At 47.1% G+C, this 27,904-nt stretch overlaps 1 protein-coding gene across 3 annotated transcripts; it reads left to right on the forward strand.

Annotated features, from left to right (window-relative positions):
• Positions 1 to 208: 208 nt before the first annotated feature.
• Positions 209 to 27,904, forward strand: RB195_001334 (uncharacterized protein; the record flags this gene model as incomplete). Of its 3 annotated transcripts, XM_064198071.1 has the most annotated exons (148): positions 209 to 316; positions 1,705 to 1,819; positions 1,898 to 1,985; positions 2,041 to 2,142; positions 2,197 to 2,298; positions 2,363 to 2,464; positions 2,517 to 2,618; positions 2,674 to 2,775; positions 2,830 to 2,931; positions 2,996 to 3,097; positions 3,152 to 3,253; positions 3,308 to 3,409; positions 3,462 to 3,566; positions 3,621 to 3,722; positions 3,787 to 3,872; positions 3,926 to 3,992; positions 4,047 to 4,142; positions 4,314 to 4,415; positions 4,480 to 4,581; positions 4,636 to 4,737; positions 4,792 to 4,893; positions 4,958 to 5,059; positions 5,114 to 5,269; positions 5,324 to 5,410; positions 5,481 to 5,582; positions 5,637 to 5,738; positions 5,803 to 5,904; positions 5,959 to 6,060; positions 6,125 to 6,226; positions 6,284 to 6,385; positions 6,440 to 6,541; positions 7,005 to 7,106; positions 7,161 to 7,262; positions 7,474 to 7,575; positions 7,630 to 7,731; positions 7,796 to 7,897; positions 7,952 to 8,053; positions 8,118 to 8,219; positions 8,275 to 8,376; positions 8,431 to 8,532; positions 8,587 to 8,688; positions 8,753 to 8,854; positions 8,909 to 9,010; positions 9,075 to 9,176; positions 9,232 to 9,333; positions 9,388 to 9,489; positions 9,554 to 9,655; positions 9,710 to 9,811; positions 9,866 to 9,967; positions 10,032 to 10,133; positions 10,188 to 10,289; positions 10,354 to 10,455; positions 10,510 to 10,611; positions 10,665 to 10,766; positions 10,821 to 10,922; positions 10,987 to 11,088; positions 11,143 to 11,244; positions 11,299 to 11,400; positions 11,456 to 11,563; positions 11,619 to 11,720; positions 11,775 to 11,876; positions 11,941 to 12,042; positions 12,097 to 12,198; positions 12,253 to 12,354; positions 12,419 to 12,520; positions 12,575 to 12,676; positions 12,731 to 12,832; positions 12,887 to 12,989; positions 13,073 to 13,146; positions 13,201 to 13,302; positions 13,358 to 13,444; positions 13,515 to 13,613; positions 13,668 to 13,763; positions 14,017 to 14,118; positions 14,173 to 14,274; positions 14,488 to 14,589; positions 14,644 to 14,745; positions 14,810 to 14,911; positions 14,967 to 15,068; positions 15,124 to 15,225; positions 15,291 to 15,392; positions 15,447 to 15,548; positions 15,603 to 15,704; positions 15,759 to 15,860; positions 15,915 to 16,016; positions 16,066 to 16,140; positions 16,195 to 16,296; positions 16,515 to 16,616; positions 16,681 to 16,782; positions 16,837 to 16,938; positions 17,002 to 17,103; positions 17,158 to 17,259; positions 17,324 to 17,425; positions 17,480 to 17,581; positions 17,636 to 17,737; positions 17,801 to 17,902; positions 17,957 to 18,058; positions 18,113 to 18,214; positions 18,279 to 18,380; positions 18,437 to 18,538; positions 18,845 to 18,946; positions 19,001 to 19,102; positions 19,167 to 19,268; positions 19,323 to 19,424; positions 19,489 to 19,590; positions 19,646 to 19,685; positions 19,767 to 19,879; positions 19,934 to 20,035; positions 20,357 to 20,458; positions 20,513 to 20,614; positions 20,657 to 20,773; positions 20,829 to 20,930; positions 20,985 to 21,086; positions 21,151 to 21,252; positions 21,307 to 21,408; positions 21,473 to 21,574; positions 21,630 to 21,731; positions 21,786 to 21,887; positions 21,946 to 22,047; positions 22,102 to 22,203; positions 22,415 to 22,516; positions 22,581 to 22,664; positions 22,735 to 22,836; positions 22,901 to 23,002; positions 23,057 to 23,158; positions 23,210 to 23,326; positions 23,381 to 23,482; positions 23,548 to 23,649; positions 23,704 to 23,805; positions 23,860 to 23,961; positions 24,016 to 24,101; positions 24,174 to 24,276; positions 24,331 to 24,432; positions 24,497 to 24,598; positions 24,654 to 24,755; positions 24,810 to 24,915; positions 25,058 to 25,101; positions 25,156 to 25,257; positions 25,322 to 25,423; positions 25,478 to 25,579; positions 25,634 to 25,720; positions 25,791 to 25,892; positions 25,957 to 26,058; positions 26,113 to 26,199; positions 26,270 to 26,371; positions 26,436 to 26,537; positions 26,593 to 26,696; positions 27,723 to 27,904. In XM_064198071.1, 148 exons carry the CDS (start codon positions 209 to 211, stop codon positions 27,902 to 27,904), a joined length of 14,958 nt encoding a protein of 4,985 aa, XP_064053950.1. The 3 variants fall into 3 exon arrangements, with proteins under 3 accessions (XP_064053950.1, XP_064053951.1, XP_064053952.1); XM_064198069.1 differs by lacking the exons at positions 209 to 316; positions 11,456 to 11,563; positions 27,723 to 27,904 and adding exons at positions 6,596 to 6,680; positions 26,763 to 26,821 and having other exon boundaries at positions 1,797 to 1,819; positions 1,884 to 1,985; positions 6,440 to 6,525; XM_064198070.1 differs by lacking the exons at positions 7,796 to 7,897; positions 7,952 to 8,053; positions 8,118 to 8,219; ... (108 more) ...; positions 26,593 to 26,696; positions 27,723 to 27,904 and having other exon boundaries at positions 7,630 to 7,735.

Below are 27,904 nucleotides of genomic sequence, written 5' to 3' on the forward strand. Positions count from 1 at the left end.
TGGTGTTTTTGTCTTATCCCAAGAAGCTATCGTCAACTTCTAAGATGCATAATGAGCCAAAAACAATGGACGTCATTAGGCCTCCACTGCTCAATTGATCAAACTCCGCAAAAAGAGCCTTCTGCTTCCATAGACATTGAAATTGCGGCGATCGTACCCGCAAACTGATTGTTTTGATTCCAATTAACTACACTTTTTTATGTTACCCATGAACCTCCTTCGTCTGTGGTACGCGCCCAGTCCAGGAGAGATCTCCGATGAAGTGGCACTTCCCCAAGAAACGAATTCGGGAAGGGCAGGAAACGTGGAAGAAGAAGTGAGCTTGTGCCTGTCTCGACAGGTGGAGTAATGCACAGTTGTGTTCACGTGCACACAGATTCTATCTAGTGGATAAATCAAGCAGCCTGTCGAACCTGCAATCAAGTGACTGGGAGGTTAAAACGGAACAGAACATTGTTTATTTTCGGAGGCGATTCCGTTCACCTCTGAAAACAGCTCTAACAGAATCCAACAAGAGAAGAGACGGTAAACCGTTTCTAGGTCTCTGTCTTTCATGGGATTGGAATTAGCAAGCTCCCAGCTTGTTTCCTCGCCACTGTTAAAGGCGTCACCCCACGAATCTGAGGTGGTACGGATTTCAGGTGGAGAGTTCCTATATGGGGTCGTAGATTATGGAGACGGAATGATTCCGTCCGTTTCTACCTAATTGCCGTAAAAAACGGCCCCGAAGATGCGGCGCGTGCACAAGGCTGGCGCGCTCCAATCGAACTCGTTGTAGCAAACAGCGCGCCGGGACACCCGAAGCCGTATCTTCTGGGCCGTTTTTTACGGCAATTAGGAAAAAATGGACGGAATCACCCTTCTCTCCATAATGTACGATCCCGTATACGAATACTCGACCTGAAATCCGTACCACCTCAGATTCTTGGGGTGATGCCTTTAATAGTGAAAAAACTGCGGAAGAGTACCTAGAAGGGTAAAGAAGGACCTGCGTGTGCCACATACTCTGAAGTCACAATATGAGGCTAGGATAACTATCGGTACATACAATACAAATGCATCGAGAGCGACTACTTAAGATTTGTTTATGTTTATAAGAAAATCAAGTACAACGTCATCGGGAAAGCCGATAGGAGATTACAGAGTTCATAAAAAACTATTTGTAACTCTGGAAGAGAACTGTTATACTGAACATCCAATAACAGAAGAGTTGATAGGATTGGCGAGCTCGAAAGTACGAAATTGGCAATGAATACTCCACAAAGAAATTGAGCATTTATAGATATAAAGTTAACAATAAGAAAAAGATATCAACGAGAGAAAATATGGATCAACATCAGCTCTGAGAGCATGGAGGCATAAGTAGTAACACCACGAAACAAGAAAAAAAGAACAAGAAACAATTCCATCGATACGCGGAAGACCTAAAATACCACAAGCAAGATAACCGAAAGTAAAAATAACGCTAAGAACCGCAAAAGGGCATCATATCAAGAATTAGACACATAATAGAAAACAATAAAATGAAAACAAAAAATACAACGCTTCGGATATAATGAAAAAGAGAAGAAACACCATTCACACATACTAACAACGACTAAAAGCACCTGCCGAAGATCCAGCTCTAATTGATAAAAAACTAACTTCAAAATCAAGTGTCATCGGCTTTTAGTCAAAGTAATATTCACCGTTGATATACTAAAGGAGGAATTCGCAGGGAATCATATAAAGGAGGAAAAGGAGACAGATTTGAGCTCAAAAGTCCGACTGACCACATCGGCAGGAATTCCGATCCCATGGACGCAACAACCATCAGCAGGTGGGGCATTCATAAATTGTCAATGTCTTCACCAATGATCGTGGACAGAGAGAAGAAATTCTAGGGAGTCATACAAAGGCGGAACAGGCGAGAGATTTGCCGCGGCTCGTCCAAGCGACCAGATTCCCAGAAATACCGATCCCATGGAAGGTACCACCATGAACAGGTAGGACGCTTCTTCTTCGTCGTTTCCATTCTACTACAAGAGGAAACTGTTTCAGAGAATCCTTCAAAGGTGGAACTGGTGATAGATTCGCAACTGCTCGTCCGACTGATCAGATCGGGAGAAATACCGATCCCATGGAAGGTACCACCATGAACAGGTAGGACGCTTCTTCTTCGTCGTTTCCACTCTACCACAAAAGGAACTGTTTCAGAGAATCCTTCAAAGGTGGAACTGGTGATAGATTCGCAATTGCTCGTCCGACTGATCAGATCGGGAGAAATACCGATCCCATGGATGCAATAACTATGAACAGGTAGCACATTCATAAATTGTCAGTGTCTTCACCAATGATCGCGGACAGAGAGAAGCCATTCCAGGGAGTCATACAAAGGCGGAACAGGCGAGAGATTTGCCGCGGCTCGTCCAAGCGACCAGATTCCCAGAAATACCGATCCCATGGAAGGTACCACCATGAACAGGTAGGACGCTTCTTCTTCGTCGTTTCCATTCTACTAAAAGGAACTGTTTCAGAGAATCCTTCAAAGGTGGAACTGGTGATAGATTCGCAATTGCTCGTCCGACTGATCAGATCGGGAGAAATACCGATCCTATGGAAGGTACCACCATGAACAGGTAGGACGCTTCTTCTTCGTCGTTTCCATTCTACTACAAGAGGAAACTGTTTCAGAGAATCCTTCAAAGGTGGAACTGGTGATAGATTCGCAATTGCTCGTCCGACTGATCAGATCGGGAGAAATACCGATCCCATGGAAGGTACCACCATGAACAGGTAGGACGCTTCTTCTTCGTCGTTTCCACTCTACCACAAAAGGAACTGTTTCAGAGAATCCTTCAAAGGTGGAACTGGTGATAGATTCGCAATTGCTCGTCCGACTGATCAGATCGGGAGAAATACCGATCCCATGGATGCAATAACTATGAACAGGTAGCACATTCATAAATTGTCAATGTCTTCACCAATGATCGCGGACAGAGAGAAGCCATTCCAGGGAGTCATACAAAGGCGGAACAGGCGAGAGATTTGCCGCGGCTCGTCCAAGCGACCAGATTCCCAGAAATACCGATCCCATGGAAGGTACCACCATGAACAGGTAGGACGCTTCTTCTTCGTCGTTTCCACTCTACCACAAAAGGAACTGTTTCAGAGAATCCTTCAAAGGTGGAACTGGTGAGAGATTTGCAATTGCTCGTCCGACTGATCAGATCGGGAGAAATACCGATCCTATGGAAGGTACCACCATGAACAGGTAGGACGCTTCTTCTTCGTCGTTTCCACTCTACCACAAAAGGAACTGTTTCAGAGAATCCTTCAAAGGTGGAACTGGTGATAGATTCGCAATTGCTCGTCCGACTGATCAGATCGGGAGAAATACCGATCCCATGGATGCAATAACTATGAACAGGTAGCACATTCATAAATTGTCAGTGTCTTCACCAATGATCGGAACTTCAGAGAGACAATTGGTACAAAGGCGGAACAGGCGAGAGATTTGCCGCGGCTCGTCCAAGCGACCAGATTCCCAGAAATACCGATCCCATGGAAGGTACCACCATGAACAGGTAGGACGCTTCTTCTTCGTCGTTTCCACTCTACCACAAAAGGAACTGTTTCAGAGAATCCTTCAAAGGTGGAACTGGTGATAGATTCGCAATTGCTCGTCCGACTGATCAGATCGGGAGAAATACCGATCCCATGGATGCAATAACTATGAACAGGTAGCACGATCATAAATTGTCAATGTCTTCACCAATGATCGCGGACAGAGAGAAGCCATTCCAGAGAGTCATACAAAGGCGGAACAGGCGAGAGATTTGCCGCGGCTCGTCCAAGCGACCAGATTCCCAGAAATACCGATCCCATGGAAGGTACCACCATGAACAGGTAGGACGCTTCTTCTTCGTCCACAAAAAGGCTTAAGGTGGAACTGGTGAGATTGCATTCGTTTCGATGGGATCCGATCCCATGGAAGGTACCACCATGAACAGGTAGGACGCTTCTTCTTCGTCGTTTCCACTCTACCACAAAAGGAACTGTTTCAGAGAATCCTTCAAAGGTGGAACTGGTGATAGATTCGCAATTGCTCGTCCGACTGATCAGATCGGGAGAAATACCGATCCTGGGTACCACCTGAACAGGTGGACGCTTCTTTTCGTTTTCCACTCTCCACAAAGGAACTGTTTAATTCAGGTGGGACGATGTTGCCTTCAGATCGGGAGAAATACCGATCCCATGGAAGGTACCACCATGAACAGGTAGGACGCTTCTTCTTCGTCGTTTCCACTCTACCACAAAAGGAACTGTTTCAGAGAATCCTTCAAAGGTGGAACTGGTGATAGATTCGCAATTGCTCGTCCGACTGATCAGATCGGGAGAAATACCGATCCCATGGATGCAATAACTATGAACAGGTAGCACATTCATAAATTGTCAGTGTCTTCACCAATGATCGCGGACAGAGAGAAGCCATTCCAGGGAGTCATACAAAGGCGGAACAGGCGAGAGATTTGCCGCGGCTCGTCCAAGCGACCAGATTCCCAGAAATACCGATCCCATGGAAGGTACCACCATGAACAGGTAGGACGCTTCTTCTTCGTCGTTTCCACTCTACCACAAAAGGAACTGTTTCAGAGAATCCTTCAAAGGTGGAACTGGTGAGAGATTTGCAATTGCTCGTCCGACTGATCAGATCGGGAGAAATACCGATCCTCTGGAAGGTACCACCATGAACAGGTAGGACGCTTCTTCTTCGTCGTTTCCACTCTACCACAAAAGGAACTGTTTCAGAGAATCCTTCAAAGGTGGAACTGGTGATAGATTCGCAATTGCTCGTCCGACTGATCAGATCGGGAGAAATACCGATCCCATGGATGCAATAACTATGAACAGGTAGCACATTCATAAATTGTCAATGTCTTCACCAATGATCGCGGACAGAGAGAAGCCATTCCAGGGAGTCATACAAAGGCGGAACAGGCGAGAGATTTGCCGCGGCTCGTCCAAGCGACCAGATTCCCAGAAATACCGATCCCATGGAAGGTACCACCATGAACAGGTAGGACGCTTCTTCTTCGTCGTTTCCACTCTACCACAAAAGGAACTGTTTCAGAGAATCCTTCAAAGGTGGAACTGGTGATAGATTCGCAATTGCTCGCCCACTGAGATCGGGAGAAATACATCCCGATAATAGGTTATTGTTCCCGATCGATCCGACTGATCAGATCGGGAGAAATACCGATCCTATGGAAGGTACCACCATGAACAGGTAGGACGCTTCTTCTTCGTCGTTTCCACTCTACCACAAAAGGAACTGTTTCAGAGAATCCTTCAAAGGTGGAACTGGTGATAGATTCGCAATTGCTCGTCCGACTGATCAGATCGGGAGAAATACCGATCCCTATGGAAGGTACCACCATGAACAGGTAGGACGCTTCTTCTTCGTCGTTTCCACTCTACCACAAAAGGAACTGTTTCAGAGAATCCTTCAAAGGTGGAACTGGTGATAGATTCGCAATTGCTCGTCCGACTGATCAGATCGGGAGAAATACCGATCCCATGGAAGGTACCACCATGAACAGGTAGGACGCTTCTTCTTCGTCGTTTCCACTCTACCACAAAAGGAACTGTTTCAGAGAATCCTTCAAAGGTGGAACTGGTGATAGATTCGCAATTGCTCGTCCGACTGATCAGATCGGGAGAAATACCGATCCCATGGATGCAATAACTATGAACAGGTAGCACATTCATAAATTGTCAATGTCTTCACCAATGATCGCGGACAGAGAGAAGCCATTCCAGGGAGTCATACAAAGGCGGAACAGGCGAGAGATTTGCCGCGGCTCGTCCAAGCGACCAGATTCCCAGAAATACCGATCCCATGGAAGGTACCACCATGAACAGGTAGGACGCTTCTTCTTCGTCGTTTCCACTCTACCACAAAAGGAACTGTTTCAGAGAATCCTTCAAAGGTGGAACTGGTGATAGATTCGCAATTGCTCGTCCGACTGATCAGATCGGGAGAAATACCGATCCCATGGATGCAATAACTATGAACAGGTAGCACATTCATAAATTGTCAATGTCTTCACCAATGATCGCGGACAGAGAGAAGCCATTCCAGGGAGTCATACAAAGGCGGAACAGGCGAGAGATTTGCCGCGGCTCGTCCAAGCGACCAGATTCCCAGAAATACCGATCCCATGGAAGGTACCACCATGAACAGGTAGGACGCTTCTTCTTCGTCGTTTCCACCATTCTACCACAAAAGGAACTGTTTCAGAGAATCCTTCAAAGGTGGAACTGGTGATAGATTCGCAATTGCTCGTCCGACTGATCAGATCGGGAGAAATACCGATCCCATGGAAGGTACCACCATGAACAGGTAGGACGCTTCTTCTTCGTCGTTTCCACTCTACCACAAAAGGAACTGTTTCAGAGAATCCTTCAAAGGTGGAACTGGTGATAGATTCGCAATTGCTCGTCCGACTGATCAGATCGGGAGAAATACCGATCCCATGGAAGGTACCACCATGAACAGGTAGGACGCTTCTTCTTCGTCGTTTCCACTCTACCACAAAAGGAACTGTTTCAGAGAATCCTTCAAAGGTGGAACTGGTGATAGATTCGCAATTGCTCGTCCGACTGATCAGATCGGGAGAAATACCGATCCCTGGAAGGTTATTGTCATGTCTTCCCAATGATCGCGGACAGAGAAGCCATTCCGGAGTACGGCGGAAGGTTTCCTTAAGCACATTGAAATACGATCCGCCACCATGAACAGGTAGGACGCTTCTTCTTCGTCGTTTCCACTCTACCACAAAAGGAACTGTTTCAGAGAATCCTTCAAAGGTGGAACTGGTGATAGATTCGCAATTGCTCGTCCGACTGATCAGATCGGGAGAAATACCGTCCCATGGATGCAATAATAGGAACTGTAGAGCACCTTCATAAGGTGGCAAATTGTTACTGATGATCGCGAGAAGACCGAATGAGCATTCCAGGGAGTCATACAAAGGCGGAACAGGCGAGAGATTTGCCGCGGCTCGTCCAAGCGACCAGATTCCCAGAAATACCGATCCCATGGAAGGTACCACCATGAACAGGTAGGACGCTTCTTCTTCGTCGTTTCCACTCTACCACAAAAGGAACTGTTTCAGAGAATCCTTCAAAGGTGGAACTGGTGATAGATTCGCAATTGCTCGTCCGACTGATCAGATCGGGAGAAATACCGATCCAATGGAAGGTACCACCATGAACAGGTAGGAGCTTCTTCTTCGTCGTTTCCTTACCAAAAGGAACTGTTTCAGAGAATCCTTCAAAGGTGGAACTGGTGATAGATTCGCAATTGCTCGTCCGACTGATCAGATCGGGAGAAATACCGATCCCATGGAAGAATCACCATGAACAGGTAGGACGCTTCTTACTTCGTCTGTTTCCACCAATCTTCGCGCACAAAAGGAACTGTTTCAGAGAATCCTTCAAAGGTGGAACTGGTGAGAGATTTGCAATTGCTCGTCCGACTGATCAGATCGGGAGAAATACCGATCCTATGGAAGGTACCACCATGAACAGGTAGGACGCTTCTTCTTCGTCGTTTCCACTCTACCACAAAAGGAACTGTTTCAGAGAATCCTTCAAAGGTGGAACTGGTGATAGATTCGCAATTGCTCGTCCGACTGATCAGATCGGGAGAAATACCGATCCCATGGATGCAATAACTATGAACAGGTAGCACATTCATAAATTGTCAATGTCTTCACCAATGATCGCGGACAGAGAGAAGCCATTCCAGGGAGTCATACAAAGGCGGAACAGGCGAGAGATTTGCCGCGGCTCGTCCAAGCGACCAGATTCCCAGAAATACCGATCCCATGGAAGGTACCACCATGAACAGGTAGGACGCTTCTTCTTCGTCGTTTCCACTCTACCACAAAAGGAACTGTTTCAGAGAATCCTTCAAAGGTGGAACTGGTGATAGATTCGCAATTGCTCGTCCGACTGATCAGATCGGGAGAAATACCGATCCCATGGATGCAATAACTATGAACAGGTAGCACATTCATAAATTGTCAATGTCTTCACCAATGATCGCGGACAGAGAGAAGCCATTCCAGGGAGTCATACAAAGGCGGAACAGGCGAGAGATTTGCCGCGGCTCGTCCAAGCGACCAGATTCCCAGAAATACCGATCCCATGGAAGGTACCACCATGAACAGGTAGGACGCTTCTTCTTCGTCGTTTCCACTCTACCTACAAAAGGAACTGTTTCAGAGAATCCTTCAAAGGTGGAACTGGTGATAGATTCGCAATTGCTCGTCCGACTGATCAGATCGGGAGAAATACCGATCCCATGGAAGGTACCACCATGAACAGGTAGGACGCTTCTTCTTCGTCGTTTCCACTCTACCACAAAAGGAACTGTTTCAGAGAATCCTTCAAAGGTGGAACTGGTGATAGATTCGCAATTGCTCGTCCGACTGATCAGATCGGGAGAAATACCGATCCCATGGAAGGTACCACCATGAACAGGTAGGACGCTTCTTCTTCGTCGTTTCCACTCTACCACAAAAGGAACTGTTTCAGAGAATCCTTCAAAGGTGGAACTGGTGATAGATTCGCAATTGCTCGTCCGACTGATCAGATCGGGAGAAATACCGATCCCATGGATGCAATAACTATGAACAGGTAGCACATTCATAAATTGTCAATGTCTTCACCAATGATCGCGGACAGAGAGAAGCCATTCCAGGGAGTCATACAAAGGCGGAACAGGCGAGAGATTTGCCGCGGCTCGTCCAAGCGACCAGATTCCGAGAAATACCGATCCTATGGAAGGTACCACCATGAACAGGTAGGACGCTTCTTCTTCGTCGTTTCCACTCTACCACAAAAGGAACTGTTTCAGAGAATCCTTCAAAGGTGGAACTGGTGATAGATTCGCAATTGCTCGTCCGACTGATCAGATCGGGAGAAATACCGATCCCATGGATGCAATAACTATGAACAGGTAGCACATTCATAAATTGTCAATGTCTTCACCAATGATCGCGGACAGAGAGAAGCCATTCCAGGGAGTCATACAAAGGCGGAACAGGCGAGAGATTTGCCGCGGCTCGTCCAAGCGACCAGATTCCCAGAAATACCGATCCCATGGAAGGTACCACCATGAACAGGTAGGACGCTTCTTCTTCGTCGTTTCCATTCTACTACAAGAGGAAACTGTTTCAGAGAATCCTTCAAAGGTGGAACTGGTGATAGATTCGCAATTGCTCGTCCGACTGATCAGATCGGGAGAAATACCGATCCTATGGAAGGTACCACCATGAACAGGTAGGACGCTTCTTCTTCGTCGTTTCCACTCTACCACAAAAGGAACTGTTTCAGAGAATCCTTCAAAGGTGGAACTGGTGATAGATTCGCAATTGCTCGTCCGACTGATCAGATCGGGAGAAATACCGATCCCATGGATGCAATAACTATGAACAGGTAGCACATTCATAAATTGTCAATGTCTTCACCAATGATCGCGGACAGAGAGAAGCCATTCCAGGGAGTCATACAAAGGCGGAACAGGCGAGAGATTTGCCGCGGCTCGTCCAAGCGACCAGATTCCCAGAAATACCGATCCCATGGAAGGTACCACCATGAACAGGTAGGACGCTTCTTCTTCGTCGTTTCCACTCTACCACAAAAGGAACTGTTTCAGAGAATCCTTCAAAGGTGGAACTGGTGATAGATTCGCAATTGCTCGTCCGACTGATCAGATCGGGAGAAATACCGATCCTATGGAAGGTACCACCATGAACAGGTAGGACGCTTCTTCTTCGTCGTTTCCACTCTACCACAAAAGGAACTGTTTCAGAGAATCCTTCAAAGGTGGAACTGGTGATAGATTCGCAATTGCTCGTCCGACTGATCAGATCGGGAGAAATACCGATCCCATGGATGCAATAACTATGAACAGGTAGCACATTCATAAATTGTCAATGTCTTCACCAATGATCGCGGACAGAGAGAAGCCATTCCAGGGAGTCATACAAAGGCGGAACAGGCGAGAGATTTGCCGCGGCTCGTCCAAGCGACCAGATTCCCAGAAATACCGATCCTATGGAAGGTACCACCATGAACAGGTAGGACGCTTCTTCTTCGTCGTTTCCACTCTACCACAAAAGGAACTGTTTCAGAGAATCCTTCAAAGGTGGAACTGGTGATAGATTCGCAATTGCTCGTCCGACTGATCAGATCGGGAGAAATACCGATCCCATGGATGCAATAACTATGAACAGGTAGCACATTCATAAATTGTCAATGTCTTCACCAATGATCGCGGACAGAGAGAAGCCATTCCAGGGAGTCATACAAAGGCGGAACAGGCGAGAGATTTGCCGCGGCTCGTCCAAGCGACCAGATTCCCAGAAATACCGATCCCATGGAAGGTACCACCATGAACAGGTAGGACGCTTCTTCTTCGTCGTTTCCACTCTACCACAAAAGGAACTGTTTCAGAGAATCCTTCAAAGGTGGAACTGGTGATAGATTCGCAATTGCTCGTCCGACTGATCAGATCGGGAGAAATACCGATCCTATGGAAGGTACCACCATGAACAGGTAGGACGCTTCTTCTTCGTCGTTTCCACTCTACCAAAGAGGAACTGTTTCAGAGAATCCTTCAAAGGTGGAACTGGTGATAGATTCGCAATTGCTCGTCCGACTGATCAGATCGGGAGAAATACCGATCCCATGGAAGGTACCACCATGAACAGGTAGGACGCTTCTTCTTCGTCGTTTCCACTCTACCACAAAAGGAACTGTTTCAGAGAATCCTTCAAAGGTGGAACTGGTGATAGATTCGCAATTGCTCGTCCGACTGATCAGATCGGGAGAAATACCGATCCCATGGATGCAATAACTATGAACAGGTAGCACATTCATAAATTGTCAATGTCTTCACCAATGATCGCGGACAGAGAGAAGCCATTCCAGGGAGTCATACAAAGGCGGAACAGGCGAGAGATTTGCCGCGGCTCGTCCAAGCGACCAGATTCCCAGAAATACCGATCCTATGGAAGGTACCACCATGAACAGGTAGGACGCTTCTTCTTCGTCGTTTCCACTCTACCACAAAAGGAACTGTTTCAGAGAATCCTTCAAAGGTGGAACTGGTGAGAGATTTGCAATTGCTCGTCCGACTGATCAGATCGGGAGAAATACCGATCCCATGGAAGGTACCACCATGAACAGGTAGGACGCTTCTTCTTCGTCGTTTCCACTCTACCACAAAAGGAACTGTTTCAGAGAATCCTTCAAAGGTGGAACTGGTGATAGATTCGCAATTGCTCGTCCGACTGATCAGATCGGGAGAAATACCGATCCCATGGAAGGAATAACTATGAACAGGTAGACTTCTTACTTCGTCAGTTTCCACTCTACCACAAGAGGAACTGTTTCAGAGAATCTTCAAAGGGGAAGGGTTTGGAACTGGTGATAGATTTGCAATTGTTCGTCCGACTGATCAGATCGGGAGAAATACCGATCCCATGGAAGGTACCACCATGAACAGGTAGGACGCTTCTTCTTCGTCGTTTCCATTCTACTACAAGAGGAAACTGTTTCAGAGAATCCTTCAAAGGTGGAACTGGTGAGAGATTTGCAATTGCTCGTCCGACTGATCAGATCGGGAGAAATACCGATCCTATGGAAGGTACCACCATGAACAGGTAGGACGCTTCTTCTTCGTCGTTTCCACTCTACCACAAAAGGAACTGTTTCAGAGAATCCTTCAAAGGTGGAACTGGTGATAGATTCGCAATTGCTCGTCCGACTGATCAGATCGGGAGAAATACCGATCCCATGGATGCAATAACTATGAACAGGTAGCACATTCATAAATTGTCAATGTCTTCACCAATGATCGCGGACAGAGAGAAGCCATTCCAGGGAGTCATACAAAGGCGGAACAGGCGAGAGATTTGCCGCGGCTCGTCCAAGCGACCAGATTCCCAGAAATACCGATCCTATGGAAGGTACCACCATGAACAGGTAGGACGCTTCTTCTTCGTCGTTTCCACTCTACCACAAAAGGAACTGTTTCAGAGAATCCTTCAAAGGTGGAACTGGTGATAGATTCGCAATTGCTCGTCCGACTGATCAGATCGGGAGAAATACCGATCCTATGGAAGGTACCACCATGAACAGGTAGGACGCTTCTTCTTCGTCGTTTCCACTCTACCACAAAAGGAACTGTTTCAGAGAATCCTTCAAAGGTGGAACTGGTGATAGATTCGCAATTGCTCGTCCGACTGATCAGATCGGGAGAAATACCGATCCCATGGATGCAATAACTATGAACAGGTAGGATATTCGTAAATTGTCAGTGCCTTCACCAATGATCGTGGACAGAGAGAAGCCATTCCAGGGAGTCATACAAAGGCGGAACAGGCGAGAGATTTGCCGCGGCTCGTCCAAGCGACCAGATTCCCAGAAATACCGATCCTATGGAAGGTACCACCATGAACAGGTAGGACGCTTCTTCTTCGTCGTTTCCACTCTACCACAAAAGGAACTGTTTCAGAGAATCCTTCAAAGGTGGAACTGGTGATAGATTCGCAATTGCTCGTCCGACTGATCAGATCGGGAGAAATACCGATCCCATGGAAGGTACCACCATGAACAGGTAGGACGCTTCTTCTTCGTCGTTTCCACTCTACCACAAAAGGAACTGTTTCAGAGAATCCTTCAAAGGTGGAACTGGTGATAGATTCGCAATTGCTCGTCCGACTGATCAGATCGGGAGAAATACCGATCCCATGGAAGGTACCACCATGAACAGGTAGGACGCTTCTTCTTCGTCGTTTCCACTCTACCACAAAAGGAACTGTTTCAGAGAATCCTTCAAAGGTGGAACTGGTGATAGATTCGCAATTGCTCGTCCGACTGATCAGATCGGGAGAAATACCGATCCCATGGGAAGGTACCACCATGAACAGGTAGGACGCTTTTTCTTCGTCGTTTCACATATCACAAAAGGAAACTGTTTCAGAGAATCCTTCAAAGGTGGAACTGGTGATAGATTTGCGCAATTGCTCGTCCGACTGATCAGATCGGGAGAAATACCGATCCCATGGAAGGTACCACCATGAACAGGTAGGACGCTTCTTCTTCGTCGTTTCCACTCTACCACAAAAGGAACTGTTTCAGAGAATCCTTCAAAGGTGGAACTGGTGATAGATTCGCAATTGCTCGTCCGACTGATCAGATCGGGAGAAATACCGATCCCATGGAAGGTACCACCATGAACAGGTAGGACGCTTCTTCTTCGTCGTTTCCATTCTACTACAAGAGGAAACTGTTTCAGAGAATCCTTCAAAGGTGGAACTGGTGATAGATTCGCAATTGCTCGTCCGACTGATCAGATCGGGAGAAATACCGATCCCTATGGAAGGTACCACCATGAACAGGTAGGACGCTTCTTCTTCGTCGTTTCCACTCTACTACAAAAGGAACTGTTTCAGAGAATCCTTCAAAGGTGGAACTGGTGATAGATTCGCAATTGCTCGTCCGACTGATCAGATGGAGAAATACCGATCTATGGAAGGTACCACCATGAACAGGTAGGACGCTTCTTCTTCGTCGTTTCCACTCTACCATAAAAGGAACTGTTTCAGAGAATCCTTCAAAGGTGGAACTGGTGATAGATTCGCAATTGCTCGTCCGACTGATCAGATCGGGAGAAATACCGATCCCATGGAAACCATGAACAGGTATTTTTTTCTACCACTATGAACAGGTTCAGAGAATCCTTCATAAATTGTCATGCTCTCACTGATGATCGGGACCGAGAGGAAGCCATCAGTTCTTCCGGGATACAAAGGCGGAACAGGCGAGAGATTTGCCGTGGCTCGTCCAACCGACCAGATTCCCAGAAATACCGATCCCATGGAAGGTACCACCATGAACAGGTAGGACGCTTCTTCTTCGTCGTTTCCATTCTACTACAAGAGGAAACTGTTTCAGAGAATCCTTCAAAGGTGGAACTGGTGATAGATTCGCAATTGCTCGTCCGACTGATCAGATCGGGAGAAATACCGATCCTATGGAAGGTACCACCATGAACAGGTAGGACGCTTCTTCTTCGTCGTTTCCACTCTACCACAAAAGGAACTGTTTCAGAGAATCCTTCAAAGGTGGAACTGGTGATAGATTCGCAATTGCTCGTCCGACTGATCAGATCGGGAGAAATACCGATCCCATGGAAGCAAAAACAATGAACAGGTAGCACGCTTCTTAAATTCGTCAATGTCTTCACCACTCTACCACAAAAGGAACTGTTTCAGAGAATCCTTCAAAGGTGGAACTGGTGATAGATTCGCAATTGCTCGTCCGACTGACCAGATCGGAGAAATACCGATCCCATGGAAGGTACCACCATGAACAGGTAGGACTTCTTCTTCGTTCGTATTCTACTACAAGAGGAAACTGTTTCAGAGAATCCTTCAAAGGTGGAACTGGTGAGAGATTTGCAATTGCTCGTCCGACTGATCAGATCGGGAGAAATACCGATCCTATGGAAGGTACCACCATGAACAGGTAGGACGCTTCTTCTTCGTCGTTTCCACTCTACCACAAAAGGAACTGTTTCAGAGAATCCTTCAAAGGTGGAACTGGTGATAGATTCGCAATTGCTCGTCCGACTGATCAGATCGGGAGAAATACCGATCCCATGGATGCAATAACTATGAACAGGTAGCACATTCATAAATTGTCAATGTCTTCACCAATGATCGCGGACAGAGAGAAGCCATTCCAGGGAGTCATACAAAGGCGGAACAGGCGAGAGATTTGCCGCGGCTCGTCCAAGCGACCAGATTCCCAGAAATACCGATCCCATGGAAGGTACCACCATGAACAGGTAGGACGCTTCTTCTTCGTCGTTTCCACTCTACTACAAGAGGAAACTGTTTCAGAGAATCCTTCAAAGGTGGAACTGGTGATAGATTTGCAATTGCTCGTCCGACTGATCAGATCGGGAGAAATACCGATCCTATGGAAGGTACCACCATGAACAGGTAGGACGCTTCTTCTTCGTCGTTTCCATTCTACTACAAGAGGAAACTGTTTCAGAGAATCCTTCAAAGGTGGAACTGGTGATAGATTCGCAATTGCTCGTCCGACTGATCAGATCGGGAGAAATACCGATCCCATGGATGCAATAACTATGAACAGGTAGCACATTCATAAATTGTCAGTGTCTTCACCAATGATCGCGGACAGAGAGAAGCCATTCCAAGGGAGTCATACAAAGGCGGAACAGGCGAGAGATTTGCCGCGGCTCGTCCAAGCGACCAGATTCCCAGAAATACCGATCCCATGGAAGGTACCACCATGAACAGGTAGGACGCTTCTTCTTCGTCGTTTCCACTCTACCACAAAAGGAACTGTTTCAGAGAATCCTTCAAAGGTGGAACTGGTGATAGATTCGCAATTGCTCGTCCGACTGATCAGATCGGGAGAAATACCGATCCCATGGAAGGTACCACCATGAACAGGTAGGACGCTTCTTCTTCGTCGTTTCCACTCTACCACAAAAGGAACTGTTTCAGAGAATCCTTCAAAGGTGGAACTGGTGATAGATTCGCAATTGCTCGTCCGACTGATCAGATCGGGAGAAATACCGATCCCATGGAAGGTACCACCATGAACAGGTAGGACGCTTCTTCTTCGTCGTTTCCACTCCACCACAAAAGGAACTGTTTCAGAGAATCCTTCAAAGGTGGAACTGGTGATAGATATGCAATTGTTCGTCCGACTGATCAGATCGGGAGAAATACCGATCCCATGGAAGGTACCACCATGAACAGGTAGGACGCTTCTTCTTCGTCGTTTCCACTCTACCACAAAAGGAACTGTTTCAGAGAATCCTTCAAAGGTGGAACTGGTGATAGATTCGCAATTGCTCGTCCGACTGATCAGATCGGGAGAAATACCGATCCCATGGATGCAATAACTATGAACAGGTAGCACGTTTCTTCTTTGTCGTTTCCAGATCATACAAAGGCGGAACAGGCGAGAGATTTGCATGGCTCGTCCAAGCGCCGTTCCCAGAAATACCGATCCCATGGAAGGTACCACCATGAACAGGTAGGACGCTTCTTCTTCGTCGTTTCCACTCTACCACAAGAGGAACTGTTTCAGAGAATCCTTCAAAGGTGGAACTGGTGATAGATTCGCAATTGCTCGTCCGACTGATCAGATCGGGAGAAATACCGATCCTATGGAAGGTACCACCATGAACAGGTAGGACGCTTCTTCTTCGTCGTTTCCACTCTACCACAAAAGGAACTGTTTCAGAGAATCCTTCAAAGGTGGAACTGGTGAGATGACTGCTAGATTCGCAATTGCTGTCCGACTGATCAGATCGGGAGAAATACCGATCCCATGGAAGGTACCACCATGAACAGGTAGGACGCTTCTTCTTCGTCGTTTCCACTCTACCACAAAAGGAACTGTTTCAGAGAATCCTTCAAAGGTGGAACTGGTGATAGATTCGCAATTGCTCGTCCGACTGATCAGATCGGGAGAAATACCGATCCCATGGATGCAATAACTATGAACAGGTAGCACATTCATAAATTGTCAATGTCTTCACCAATGATCGCGGACAGAGAGAAGCCATTCCAGGGAGTCATACAAAGGCGGAACAGGCGAGAGATTTGCCGCGGCTCGTCCAAGCGACCAGATTCCCAGAAATACCGATCCTATGGAAGGTACCACCATGAACAGGTAGGACGCTTCTTCTTCGTCGTTTCCACTCTACCACAAAAGGAACTGTTTCAGAGAATCCTTCAAAGGTGGAACTGGTGATAGATTCGCAATTGCTCGTCCGACTGATCAGATCGGGAGAAATACCGATCCCATGGATGCAATAACTATGAACAGGTAGCACATTCATAAATTGTCAATGTCTTCACCAATGATCGCGGACAAGAGAAGCCATTCCAGGGAGTCATACAAAGGCGGAACAGGCGAGAGATTTGCCGCGGCTCGTCCAAGCGACCAGATTCCCAGAAATACCGATCCCATGGAAGGTACCACCATGAACAGGTAGGACGCTTCTTCTTCGTCGTTTCCACTCTACCACAAAAGGAACTGTTTCAGAGAATCCTTCAAAGGTGGAACTGGTGATAGATTCGCAATTGCTCGTCCGACTGATCAGATCGGGAGAAATACCGATCCCATGGATGCAATAACTATGAACAGGTAGCACATTCATAAATTGTCAGTGTCTTCACCAATGATCGCGGACAGAGAGAAGCCATTCCAGGGAGTCATACAAAGGCGGAACAGGCGAGAGATTTGCCGCGGCTCGTCCAAGCGACCAGATTCCCAGAAATACCGATCCTATGGAAGGTACCACCATGAACAGGTAGGACGCTTCTTCTTCGTCGTTTCCACTCTACCACAAAAGGAACTGTTTCAGAGAATCCTTCAAAGGTGGAACTGGTGATAGATTCGCAATTGCTCGTCCGACTGATCAGATCGGGAGAAATACCGATCCTATGGAAGGTACCACCATGAACAGGTAGGACGCTTCTTCTTCGTCGTTTCCACTCTACCACAAAAGGAACTGTTTCAGAGAATCCTTCAAAGGTGGAACTGGTGATAGATTCGCAATTGCTCGTCCGACTGATCAGATCGGGAGAAATACCGATCCCATGGATGCAATAACTATGAACAGGTAGCACATTCATAAATTGTCAATGTCTTCACCAATGATCGCGGACAGAGGAAGCCATTCCAGGGAGTCATACAAAGGCGGAACAGGCGAGAGATTTGCCGCGGCTCGTCCAAGCGACCAGATTCCCAGAAATACCGATCCCATGGAAGGTACCACCATGAACAGGTAGGACGCTTCTTCTTCGTCGTTTCCACTCTACCACAAAAGGAACTGTTTCAGAGAATCCTTCAAAGGTGGAACTGGTGATAGATTCGCAATTGCTCGTCCGACTGATCAGATCGGGAGAAATACCGATCCTATGGAAGGTACCACCATGAACAGGTAGGACGCTTCTTCTTCGTCGTTTCCACTCTACCACAAAAGGAACTGTTTCAGAGAATCCTTCAAAGGTGGAACTGGTGATAGATTCGCAATTGCTCGTCCGACTGATCAGATCGGGAGAAATACCGATCCCATGGATGCAATAACTATGAACAGGTAGCACATTCATAAATTGTCAATGTCTTCACCAATGATCGCGGACAGAGAGAAGCCATTCCAGGGAGTCATACAAAGGCGGAACAGGCGAGAGATTTGCCGCGGCTCGTCCAAGCGACCAGATTCCCAGAAATACCGATCCCATGGAAGGTACCACCATGAACAGGTAGGACGCTTCTTCTTCGTCGTTTCCATTCTACTACACAAAAGGAACTGTTTCAGAGAATCCTTCAAAGGTGGAACTGGTGATAGATTCGCAATTGCTCGTCCGACTGATCAGATCGGGAGAAATACCGATCCTATGGAAGGTACCACCATGAACAGGTAGGACGCTTCTTCTTCGTCGTTTCCACTCTACCACAAAAGGAACTGTTTCAGAGAATCCTTCAAAGGTGGAACTGGTGATAGATTCATAGCACATTCATAAATTGTCAATGTCTTCACCAATGATCGCGGACAGAGAAGCCATTCCAGGGAGTCATACAAAGGCGGAACAGGCGAGAGATTTGCCGCGGCTCGTCCAAGCGACCAGATTCCCAGAAATACGATCCCATGGAAGGTACCACCATGAACAGGTAGGACGCTTCTTCTTCGTCGTTTCCATTCTACTACAAGAGGAAACTGTTTCAGAGAATCCTTCAAAGGTGGAACTGGTGATAGATTCGCAATTGCTCGTCCGACTGATCAGATCGGGAGAAATACCGATCCCATGGAAGGTACCACCATGAACAGGTAGGACGCTTCTTCTTCGTCGTTTCCACTCTACCACAAAAGGAACTGTTTCAGAGAATCCTTCAAAGGTGGAACTGGTGATAGATTCGCAATTGCTCGTCCGACTGATCAGATCGGGAGAAATACCGATCCCATGGATGCAATAACTATGAACAGGTAGCACATTCATAAATTGTCAATGTCTTCACCAATGATCGCGGACAGAGAGAAGCCATTCCAGGGAGTCATACAAAGGCGGAACAGGCGAGAGATTTGCCGCGGCTCGTCCAAGCGACCAGATTCCCAGAAATACCGATCCTATGGAAGGTACCACCATGAACAGGTAGGACGCTTCTTCTTCGTCGTTTCCACTCTACCACAAAAGGAACTGTTTCAGAGAATCCTTCAAAGGTGGAACTGGTGATAGATTCGCAATTGCTCGTCCGACTGATCAGATCGGGAGAAATACCGATCCCATGGATGCAATAACTATGAACAGGTAGCACATTCATAAATTGTCAATGTCTTCACCAATGATCGCGGACAGAGAGAAGCCATTCCAGGGAGTCATACAAAGGCGGAACAGGCGAGAGATTTGCCGCGGCTCGTCCAAGCGACCAGATTCCCAGAAATACCGATCCCATGGAAGGTACCACCATGAACAGGTAGGACGCTTCTTCTTCGTCGTTTCCATTCTACTACAAGAGGAAACTGTTTCAGAGAGTGCTTGGCGACTGACGATCGGGAATACCGATCTGAGGTCAGGTGGCTTTAATAAGGTGAACGGTGAACTGTCGTAGATCGGGAAAACATCCCATTAAATAAGATTGTATCTCCAAAGGAAGTTTCAGAGAGTCCTTCAAAGGTGGAACTGGTGATAGATTCGCAATTGCTCGTCCGAGCTGATCAGATCGGGAGAAATACCGATCCCATGGAAGGTACCACCATGAACAGGTAGGACGCTTCTTCTTCGTCGTTTCCATTCTACCACAAAAGGAACTGTTTCAGAGAATCCTTCAAAGGTGGAACTGGTGATAGATTCGCAATTGCTCGTCCGACTGATCAGATCGGGAGAAATACCGATCCTATGGAAGGTACCACCATGAACAGGTAGGACGCTTCTTCTTCGTCGTTTCCACTCTTCACCACAAAAGGAACTGTTTCAGAGAATCCTTCAAAGGTGGAACTGGTGATAGATTCGCAATTGCTCGTCCGACTGATCAGATCGGGAGAAATACCGATCCCATGGATGCAGTACCACTATGAACAGGTAGGACATTCATAAATTGTCAAGTCTTCACCAATGATCGGGACGAGAGGAGCCATTCCAGGGAGTCATACAAAGGCGGAACAGGCGAGAGATTTGCCGCGGCTCGTCCAAGCGACCAGATTCCCGTCGTTTCCACTCTACCACAAAAGGAACTGTTTCAGAGAATCCTTCAAAGGTGGAACTGGTGATAGATTTGCAATTGCTCGTCCGACTGATCAGATCGGGAGAAATACCGATCCTATGGAAGGTACCACCATGAACAGGTAGGACGCTTCTTCTTCGTCGTTTCCACTCTACCACAAAAGGAACTGTTTCAGAGAATCCTTCAAAGGTGGAACTGGTGATAGATTCGCAATTGCTCGTCCGACTGATCAGATCGGGAGAAATACCGATCCCATGGATGCAATAACTATGAACAGGTAGCACATTCTTAAATTTTGTTTTCACCAATGATCGGACAGAGAGAAGCCATTTCAGGAGTCCTACAAAGGCGGAACAGGCGAGAGATTTGCCGCGGCTCGTCCAACCGACCAGATTCCCAGAAATACCGATCCTATGGAAGGTACCACCATGAACAGGTAGGACGCTTCTTCTTCGTCGTTTCCACTCTACTACAAGAGGAAACTGTTTCAGAGAATCCTTCAAAGGTGGAACTGGTGATAGATTCGCAATTGCTCGTCCGACTGATCAGATCGGGAGAAATACCGATCCCATGGAAGGTACCACCATGAACAGGTAGGACGCTTCTTCTTCGTCGTTTCCACTCTACCACAAAAGGAACTGTTTCAGAGAATCCTTCAAAGGTGGAACTGGTGATAGATTCGCAATTGCTCGTCCGACTGATCAGATCGGGAGAAATACCGATCCCATGGATGCAATAACTATGAACAGGTAGCACATTCATAAATTGTCAATGTCTTCACCAATGATCGCGGACAGAGAGAAGCCATTCCAGGGAGTCATACAAAGGCGGAACAGGCGAGAGATTTGCCGCGGCTCGTCCAAGCGACCAGATTCCCAGAAATACCGATCCTATGGAAGGTACCACCATGAACAGGTAGGACGCTTCTTCTTCGTCGTTTCCACTCTACCACAAAAGGAACTGTTTCAGAGAATCCTTCAAAGGTGGAACTGGTGATAGATTCGCAATTGCTCGTCCGACTGATCAGATCGGGAGAAATACCGATCCCATGGATGCAATAACTATGAACAGGTAGCACATTCATAAATTGTCAATGTCTTCACCAATGATCGCGGACAGAGAGAAGCCATTCCAGGGAGTCATACAAAGGCGGAACAGGCGAGAGATTTGCCGCGGCTCGTCCAAGCGACCAGATTCCCAGAAATACCGATCCCATGGAAGGTACCACCATGAACAGGTAGGACGCTTCTTCTTCGTCGTTTCCACTCTACCACAAAAAGGAACTGTTTCAGAGAATCCTTCAAAGGTGGAACTGGTGATAGATTTGCAATTGCTCGTCCGACTGATCAGATCGGGAGAAATACCGATCCTATGGAAGGTACCACCATGAACAGGTAGGACGCTTCTTCTTCGTCGTTTCCACTCTACCACAAAAGGAACTGTTTCAGAGAATCCTTCAAAGGTGGAACTGGTGATAGATTCGCAATTGCTCGTCCGACTGATCAGATCGGGAGAAATACCGATCCCATGGAAGGTACCACCATGAACAGGTAGGACGCTTCTTAACTTCGTCGTTTCCACTCTACCACAAAAGGACGACTGTTTCAGAGAATCCTTCAAAGGTGGAACTGGTGAGAGATATGCAATTGCTCGTCCGACTGATCAGATCGGGAGAAATACCGATCCCATGGAAGGTACCACCATGAACAGGTAGGACGCTTCTTCTTCGTCGTTTCCACTCTACCACAAAAGGAACTGTTTCAGAGAATCCTTCAAAGGTGGAACTGGTGATAGATTCGCAATTGCTCGTCCGACTGATCAGATCGGGAGAAATACCGATCCCATGGATGCAATAACTATGAACAGGTAGACATTCATAAATTGTCAATTCTTCACCAATGATCGCGGACAGAGAGAGCCATTCACAGGGGGTAAAAAAAGGCGGAACAGGCGAGAGATTTGCCGCGGCTCTAGCGACCAGTTCCAGAAATACCGATCCCATGGAAGGTACCACCATGAACAGGTAGGACGCTTCTTCTTCGTCGTTTCCACTCTACCACAAAAGGAACTGTTTCAGAGAATCCTTCAAAGGTGGAACTGGTGATAGATTCGCAATTGCTCGTCCGACTGATCAGATCGGGAGAAATACCGATCCCATGGATGCAATAACTATGAACAGGTAGCACATTCATAAATTGTCAATGTCTTCACCAATGATCGCGGACAGAGAGAAGCCATTCCAGGGAGTCATACAAAGGCGGAACAGGCGAGAGATTTGCCGGCTCGTCCAAGCGACCAGATTCCCAGAAATACCGATCCCATGGAAGGTACCACCATGAACAGGTAGGACGCTTCTTCTTCGTCGTTTCCACTCTACCACAAAAGGAACTGTTTCAGAGAATCCTTCAAAGGTGGAACTGGTGATAGATTCGCAATTGCTCGTCCGACTGATCAGATCGGGAGAAATACCGATCCCATGGATGCAATAACTATGAACAGGTAGCACATTCATAAATTGTCAGTGTCTTCACCAATGATCGCGGACAGAGAGAAGCCATTCCAGGGAGTCATACAAAGGCGGAACAGGCGAGAGATTTGCCGCGGCTCGTCCAAGCGACCAGATTCCCAGAAATACCGATCCCATGGAAGGTACCACCATGAACAGGTAGGACGCTTCTTCTTCGTCGTTTCCACTCTACCACAAAAGGAACTGTTTCAGAGAATCCTTCAAAGGTGGAACTGGTGATAGATTCGCAATTGCTCGTCCGACTGATCAGATCGGGAGAAATACCGATCCCATGGATGCAATAACTATGAACAGGTAGCACGATCATAAATTCGTCAATGTGTCTTCACCAATGATCGCGGACAGAGAGAAGCCATTCCAGGGAGTCATACAAAGGCGGAACAGGCGAGAGATTTGCCGCGGCTCGTCCAAGCGACCAGATTCGAGAAATACCGATCCCATGGAAGGTACCACCATGAACAGGTAGGACGCTTCTTCTTCGTCGTTTCCACTCCACCACAAAAGGAACTGTTTCAGAGAATCCTTCAAAGGTGGAACTGGTGATAGATTCGCAATTGCTCGTCCGACTGATCAGATCGGGAGAAATACCGATCCCATGGATGCAATAACTATGAACAGGTAGCACGATCATAAATTGTCAGTTTCTTCACCAATGATCGCGGACAGAGAGGAAGCCATTTCAGGGAGTCCTACAAAGGCGGAACAGGCGAGAGATTTGCCATGGCTCGTCCAACCGACCAGATCCGCAGAAATACCGATCCCATGGAAGGTACCACCATGAACAGGTAGGACGCTTCTTCTTCGTCGTTTCCACTCTACCACAAAAGGAACTGTTTCAGAGAATCCTTCAAAGGTGGAACTGGTGATAGATTCGCAATTGCTCGTCCGACTGATCAGATCGGGAGAAATACCGATCCCATGGAAGGTACCACCATGAACAGGTAGGACGCTTCTTCTTCGTCGTTTCCACTCTACCACAAAAGGAACTGTTTCAGAGAATCCTTCAAAGGTGGAACTGGTGATAGATTCGCAATTGCTCGTCCGACTGATCAGATCGGGAGAAATACCGATCCCATGGAAGGTACCACCATGAACAGGTAGGACGCTTCTTCTTCGTCGTTTCCACTCTACCACAAAAGGAACTGTTTCAGAGAATCCTTCAAAGGTGGAACTGGTGATAGATTCGCAATTGCTCGTCCGACTGATCAGATCGGGAGAAATACCGATCCCATGGAAGGTACCACCATGAACAGGTAGGACGCTTCTTCTTCGTCGTTTCCATTCTACTAACGAAAGAGAACTGTTTCAGAGAGTCCTTCAAAGGTGGAACTGGTGAGAGATTTGCCAATTGCTCGTCCGACTGATCAGATCGGGAGAAATACCGATCCCATGGAAGGTACCACCATGAACAGGTAGGACGCTTCTTCTTCGTCGTTTCCACTCTACCACAAAAGGAACTGTTTCAGAGAATCCTTCAAAGGTGGAACTGGTGATAGATTCGCAATTGCTCGTCCGACTGATCAGATCGGGAGAAATACCGATCCCATGGATGCAATAACTATGAACAGGTAGCACATTCATAAATTGTCAATGTCTTCACCAATGATCGCGGACAGAGAGAAGCCATTCCAGGGAGTCATACAAAGGCGGAACAGGCGAGAGATTTGCCGCGGCTCGTCCAAGCGACCAGATTCCCAGAAATACCGATCCTATGGAAGGTACCACCATGAACAGGTAGGACGCTTCTTCTTCGTCGTTTCCACTCTACTACAAGAGGAAACTGTTTCAGAGAATCCTTCAAAGGTGGAACTGGTGATAGATTCGCAATTGCTCGTCCGACTGATCAGATCGGGAGAAATACCGATCCTATGGAAGGTACCACCATGAACAGGTAGGACGCTTCTTCTTCGTCGTTTCCACTCTACCACAAAAGGAACTGTTTCAGAGAATCCTTCAAAGGTGGAACTGGTGATAGATTCGCAATTGCTCGTCCGACTGATCAGATCGGGAGAAATACCGATCCCATGAGTGGATGCAATAACCATGAACAGGTAGGACGATTCATAAATTGTCAATGTTTTCTACCGCATTTCGCGGAACACTACCAAAGAATACAAAAGGAACTGTTTCAGAGAGTCCTTCAAAGGTGGAACTGGTGAGAGATAATTGGCTCGTCCGACTCCAAGCGATCAGATCGGGAGAAATACCGATCCTATGGAAGGTACCACCATGAACAGGTAGGACGCTTCTTCTTCGTCGTTTCCACTCTACCACAAAAGGAACTGTTTCAGAGAATCCTTCAAAGGTGGAACTGGTGATAGATTCGCAATTGCTCGTCCGACTGATCAGATCGGGAGAAATACCGATCCCATGGATGCAATAACTATGAACAGGTAGCACATTCATAAATTGTCAATGTCTTCACCAATGATCGCGGACAGAGAGAAGCCATTCCAGGGAGTCATACAAAGGCGGAACAGGCGAGAGATTTGCCGCGGCTCGTCCAAGCGACCAGATTCCCAGAAATACCGATCCCATGGAAGGTACCACCATGAACAGGTAGGACGCTTCTTCTTCGTCGTTTCCACTCTACCACAAAAGGAACTGTTTCAGAGAATCCTTCAAAGGTGGAACTGGTGAGAGATTTGCAATTGCTCGTCCGACTGATCAGATCGGGAGAAATACCGATCCTATGGAAGGTACCACCATGAACAGGTAGGACGCTTCTTCTTCGTCGTTTCCACTCTACCACAAAAGGAACTGTTTCAGAGAATCCTTCAAAGGTGGAACTGGTGATAGATTCGCAATTGCTCGTCCGACTGATCAGATCGGGAGAAATACCGATCCCTATGGAAGGTACCACCATGAACAGGTAGGACGCTTCTTCTTCGTCGTTTCCACTCTACCACAAAAGGAACTGTTTCAGAGAATCCTTCAAAGGTGGAACTGGTGATAGATTCGCAATTGCTCGTCCGACTGATCAGATCGGGAGAAATACCGATCCCATGGATGCAATAACTATGAACAGGTAGCACATTCATAAATTGTCAGTGTCTTCACCAATGATCGCGGACAGAGAGAAGCCATTCCAGGGAGTCATACAAAGGCGGAACAGGCGAGAGATTTGCCGCGGCTCGTCCAAGCGACCAGATTCCCAGAAATACCGATCCTATGGAAGGTACCACCATGAACAGGTAGGACGCTTCTTCTTCGTCGTTTCCACTCTACCACAAAAGGAACTGTTTCAGAGAATCCTTCAAAGGTGGAACTGGTGATAGATTCGCAATTGCTCGTCCGACTGATCAGATCGGGAGAAATACCGATCCCTATGGAAGGTACCACCATGAACAGGTAGGACGCTTCTTCTTCGTCGTTTCCACTCTACCACAAAAGGAACTGTTTCAGAGAATCCTTCAAAGGTGGAACTGGTGATAGATTCGCAATTGCTCGTCCGACTGATCAGATCGGGAGAAATACCGATCCCATGGATGCAATAACTATGAACAGGTAGCACATTCATAAATTGTCAATGTCTTCACCAATGATCGCGGACAGAGAGAAGCCATTCCAGGGAGTCATACAAAGGCGGAACAGGCGAGAGATTTGCCGCGGCTCGTCCAAGCGACCAGATTCCCAGAAATACCGATCCCATGGAAGGTACCACCATGAACAGGTAGGACGCTTCTTCTTCGTCGTTTCCATTCTACTACAAGAGGAAACTGTTTCAGAGAATCCTTCAAAGGTGGAACTGGTGAGAGATTTGCAATTGCTCGTCCGACTGATCAGATCGGGAGAAATACCGATCCTATGGAAGGTACCACCACGAACAACGGTATGACAATGATTTTCTCTGCTCACGGGACAGTATACTTATTTTCTTCAACGATCTTCTCTTCAGGGAGTCATAAGCGGAACAGGCGAGAGATTTGCCGCGGCTCGTCCAAGCGACCAGATTAGAAATACCGATCCATGGAAGGTACACCATGAACAGGTAGGACGCTTTTCTTCGTCGTTTCCACTCTACCACAAAAGGAACTGTTTCAGAGAATCCTTCAAAGGTGGATGGTAAGATTTGCAATTGTGTGATGATAATCGCGGAACAGAAGTGACCTTTCGCCCGCGCTAATACGCAGATGGATTTAGGGAACAAACTTTCTGTAACTGATGTGGCAGGATTCATTTATAGTAATCTTGTATTCTGCACATCGGTGCAGCCAAAACCCTGCAATCGAATGACTGTTAGGTGCAGCAGAGGAGGATTGGTGTCGACTTCAATAATTAAACTCTATTTGTCCACTGTAGAGGACGTGGAATCCTTCTATATATTTCGTGAGACTAGGGGCCCACAACCTCCTGATGGGTGTTAAAATTTATGCACGATAATGTTATAAGAAAGATTCTCCTGACTCCGGAGGAAAGCCTGATGCAGTAGCACTAGGGAGGACGTGGTTTTACGTGTCATCAAGCCTGCCAAAAAGGAGGACTAGGATGATGATCTGTAGTTTGAATGCATATACGCTTGCATCAGAAGAGGTCATTTAAACTCATCACTCCACGAACCTGGGTGGTACGGATATCACGCGGGCAATACCTGTACGGTGTCGAAGGTGATGGCGGGAGGGTGATTCCGTCTATTTCTTATTAACTGCCGTAAAAAAACGGCCCGAAGGATGCGGCTCCATGCGTTCTGGGGCGCTAATTTCTACAACGAGTTCGATTGAATGGCGATTGATTTCAGGAGGCATTGCCCTCCTGAAATCCGTACCACCCCAGATTCGTGGGTCGAACTGACCGAGACAAACCACGCCACACACACCATTGTGTGCCGTACATGACATTGGAAAAGAACTATTTTTAGGAACATGGGACGGTGGAGGAACTGGGGGAGTCCGTGTTCGTGTTAACACCAATAGAGCAATGAACAACGACTCTTTCAAGAAACTTACGAGCCGAATTGGACGACATTTACGGATGAGAAGATGTGGATCAGCACCAGCTTTGACTATTCATTGCTTACACTTCAAAATCAAGTCACGATGA

This window comes from Necator americanus, chromosome IV, assembly GCF_031761385.1.
Source record: "Necator americanus strain Aroian chromosome IV, whole genome shotgun sequence".
In the NCBI taxonomy this organism is placed as follows: Eukaryota; Metazoa; Nematoda; class Chromadorea; order Rhabditida; family Ancylostomatidae; genus Necator; species Necator americanus.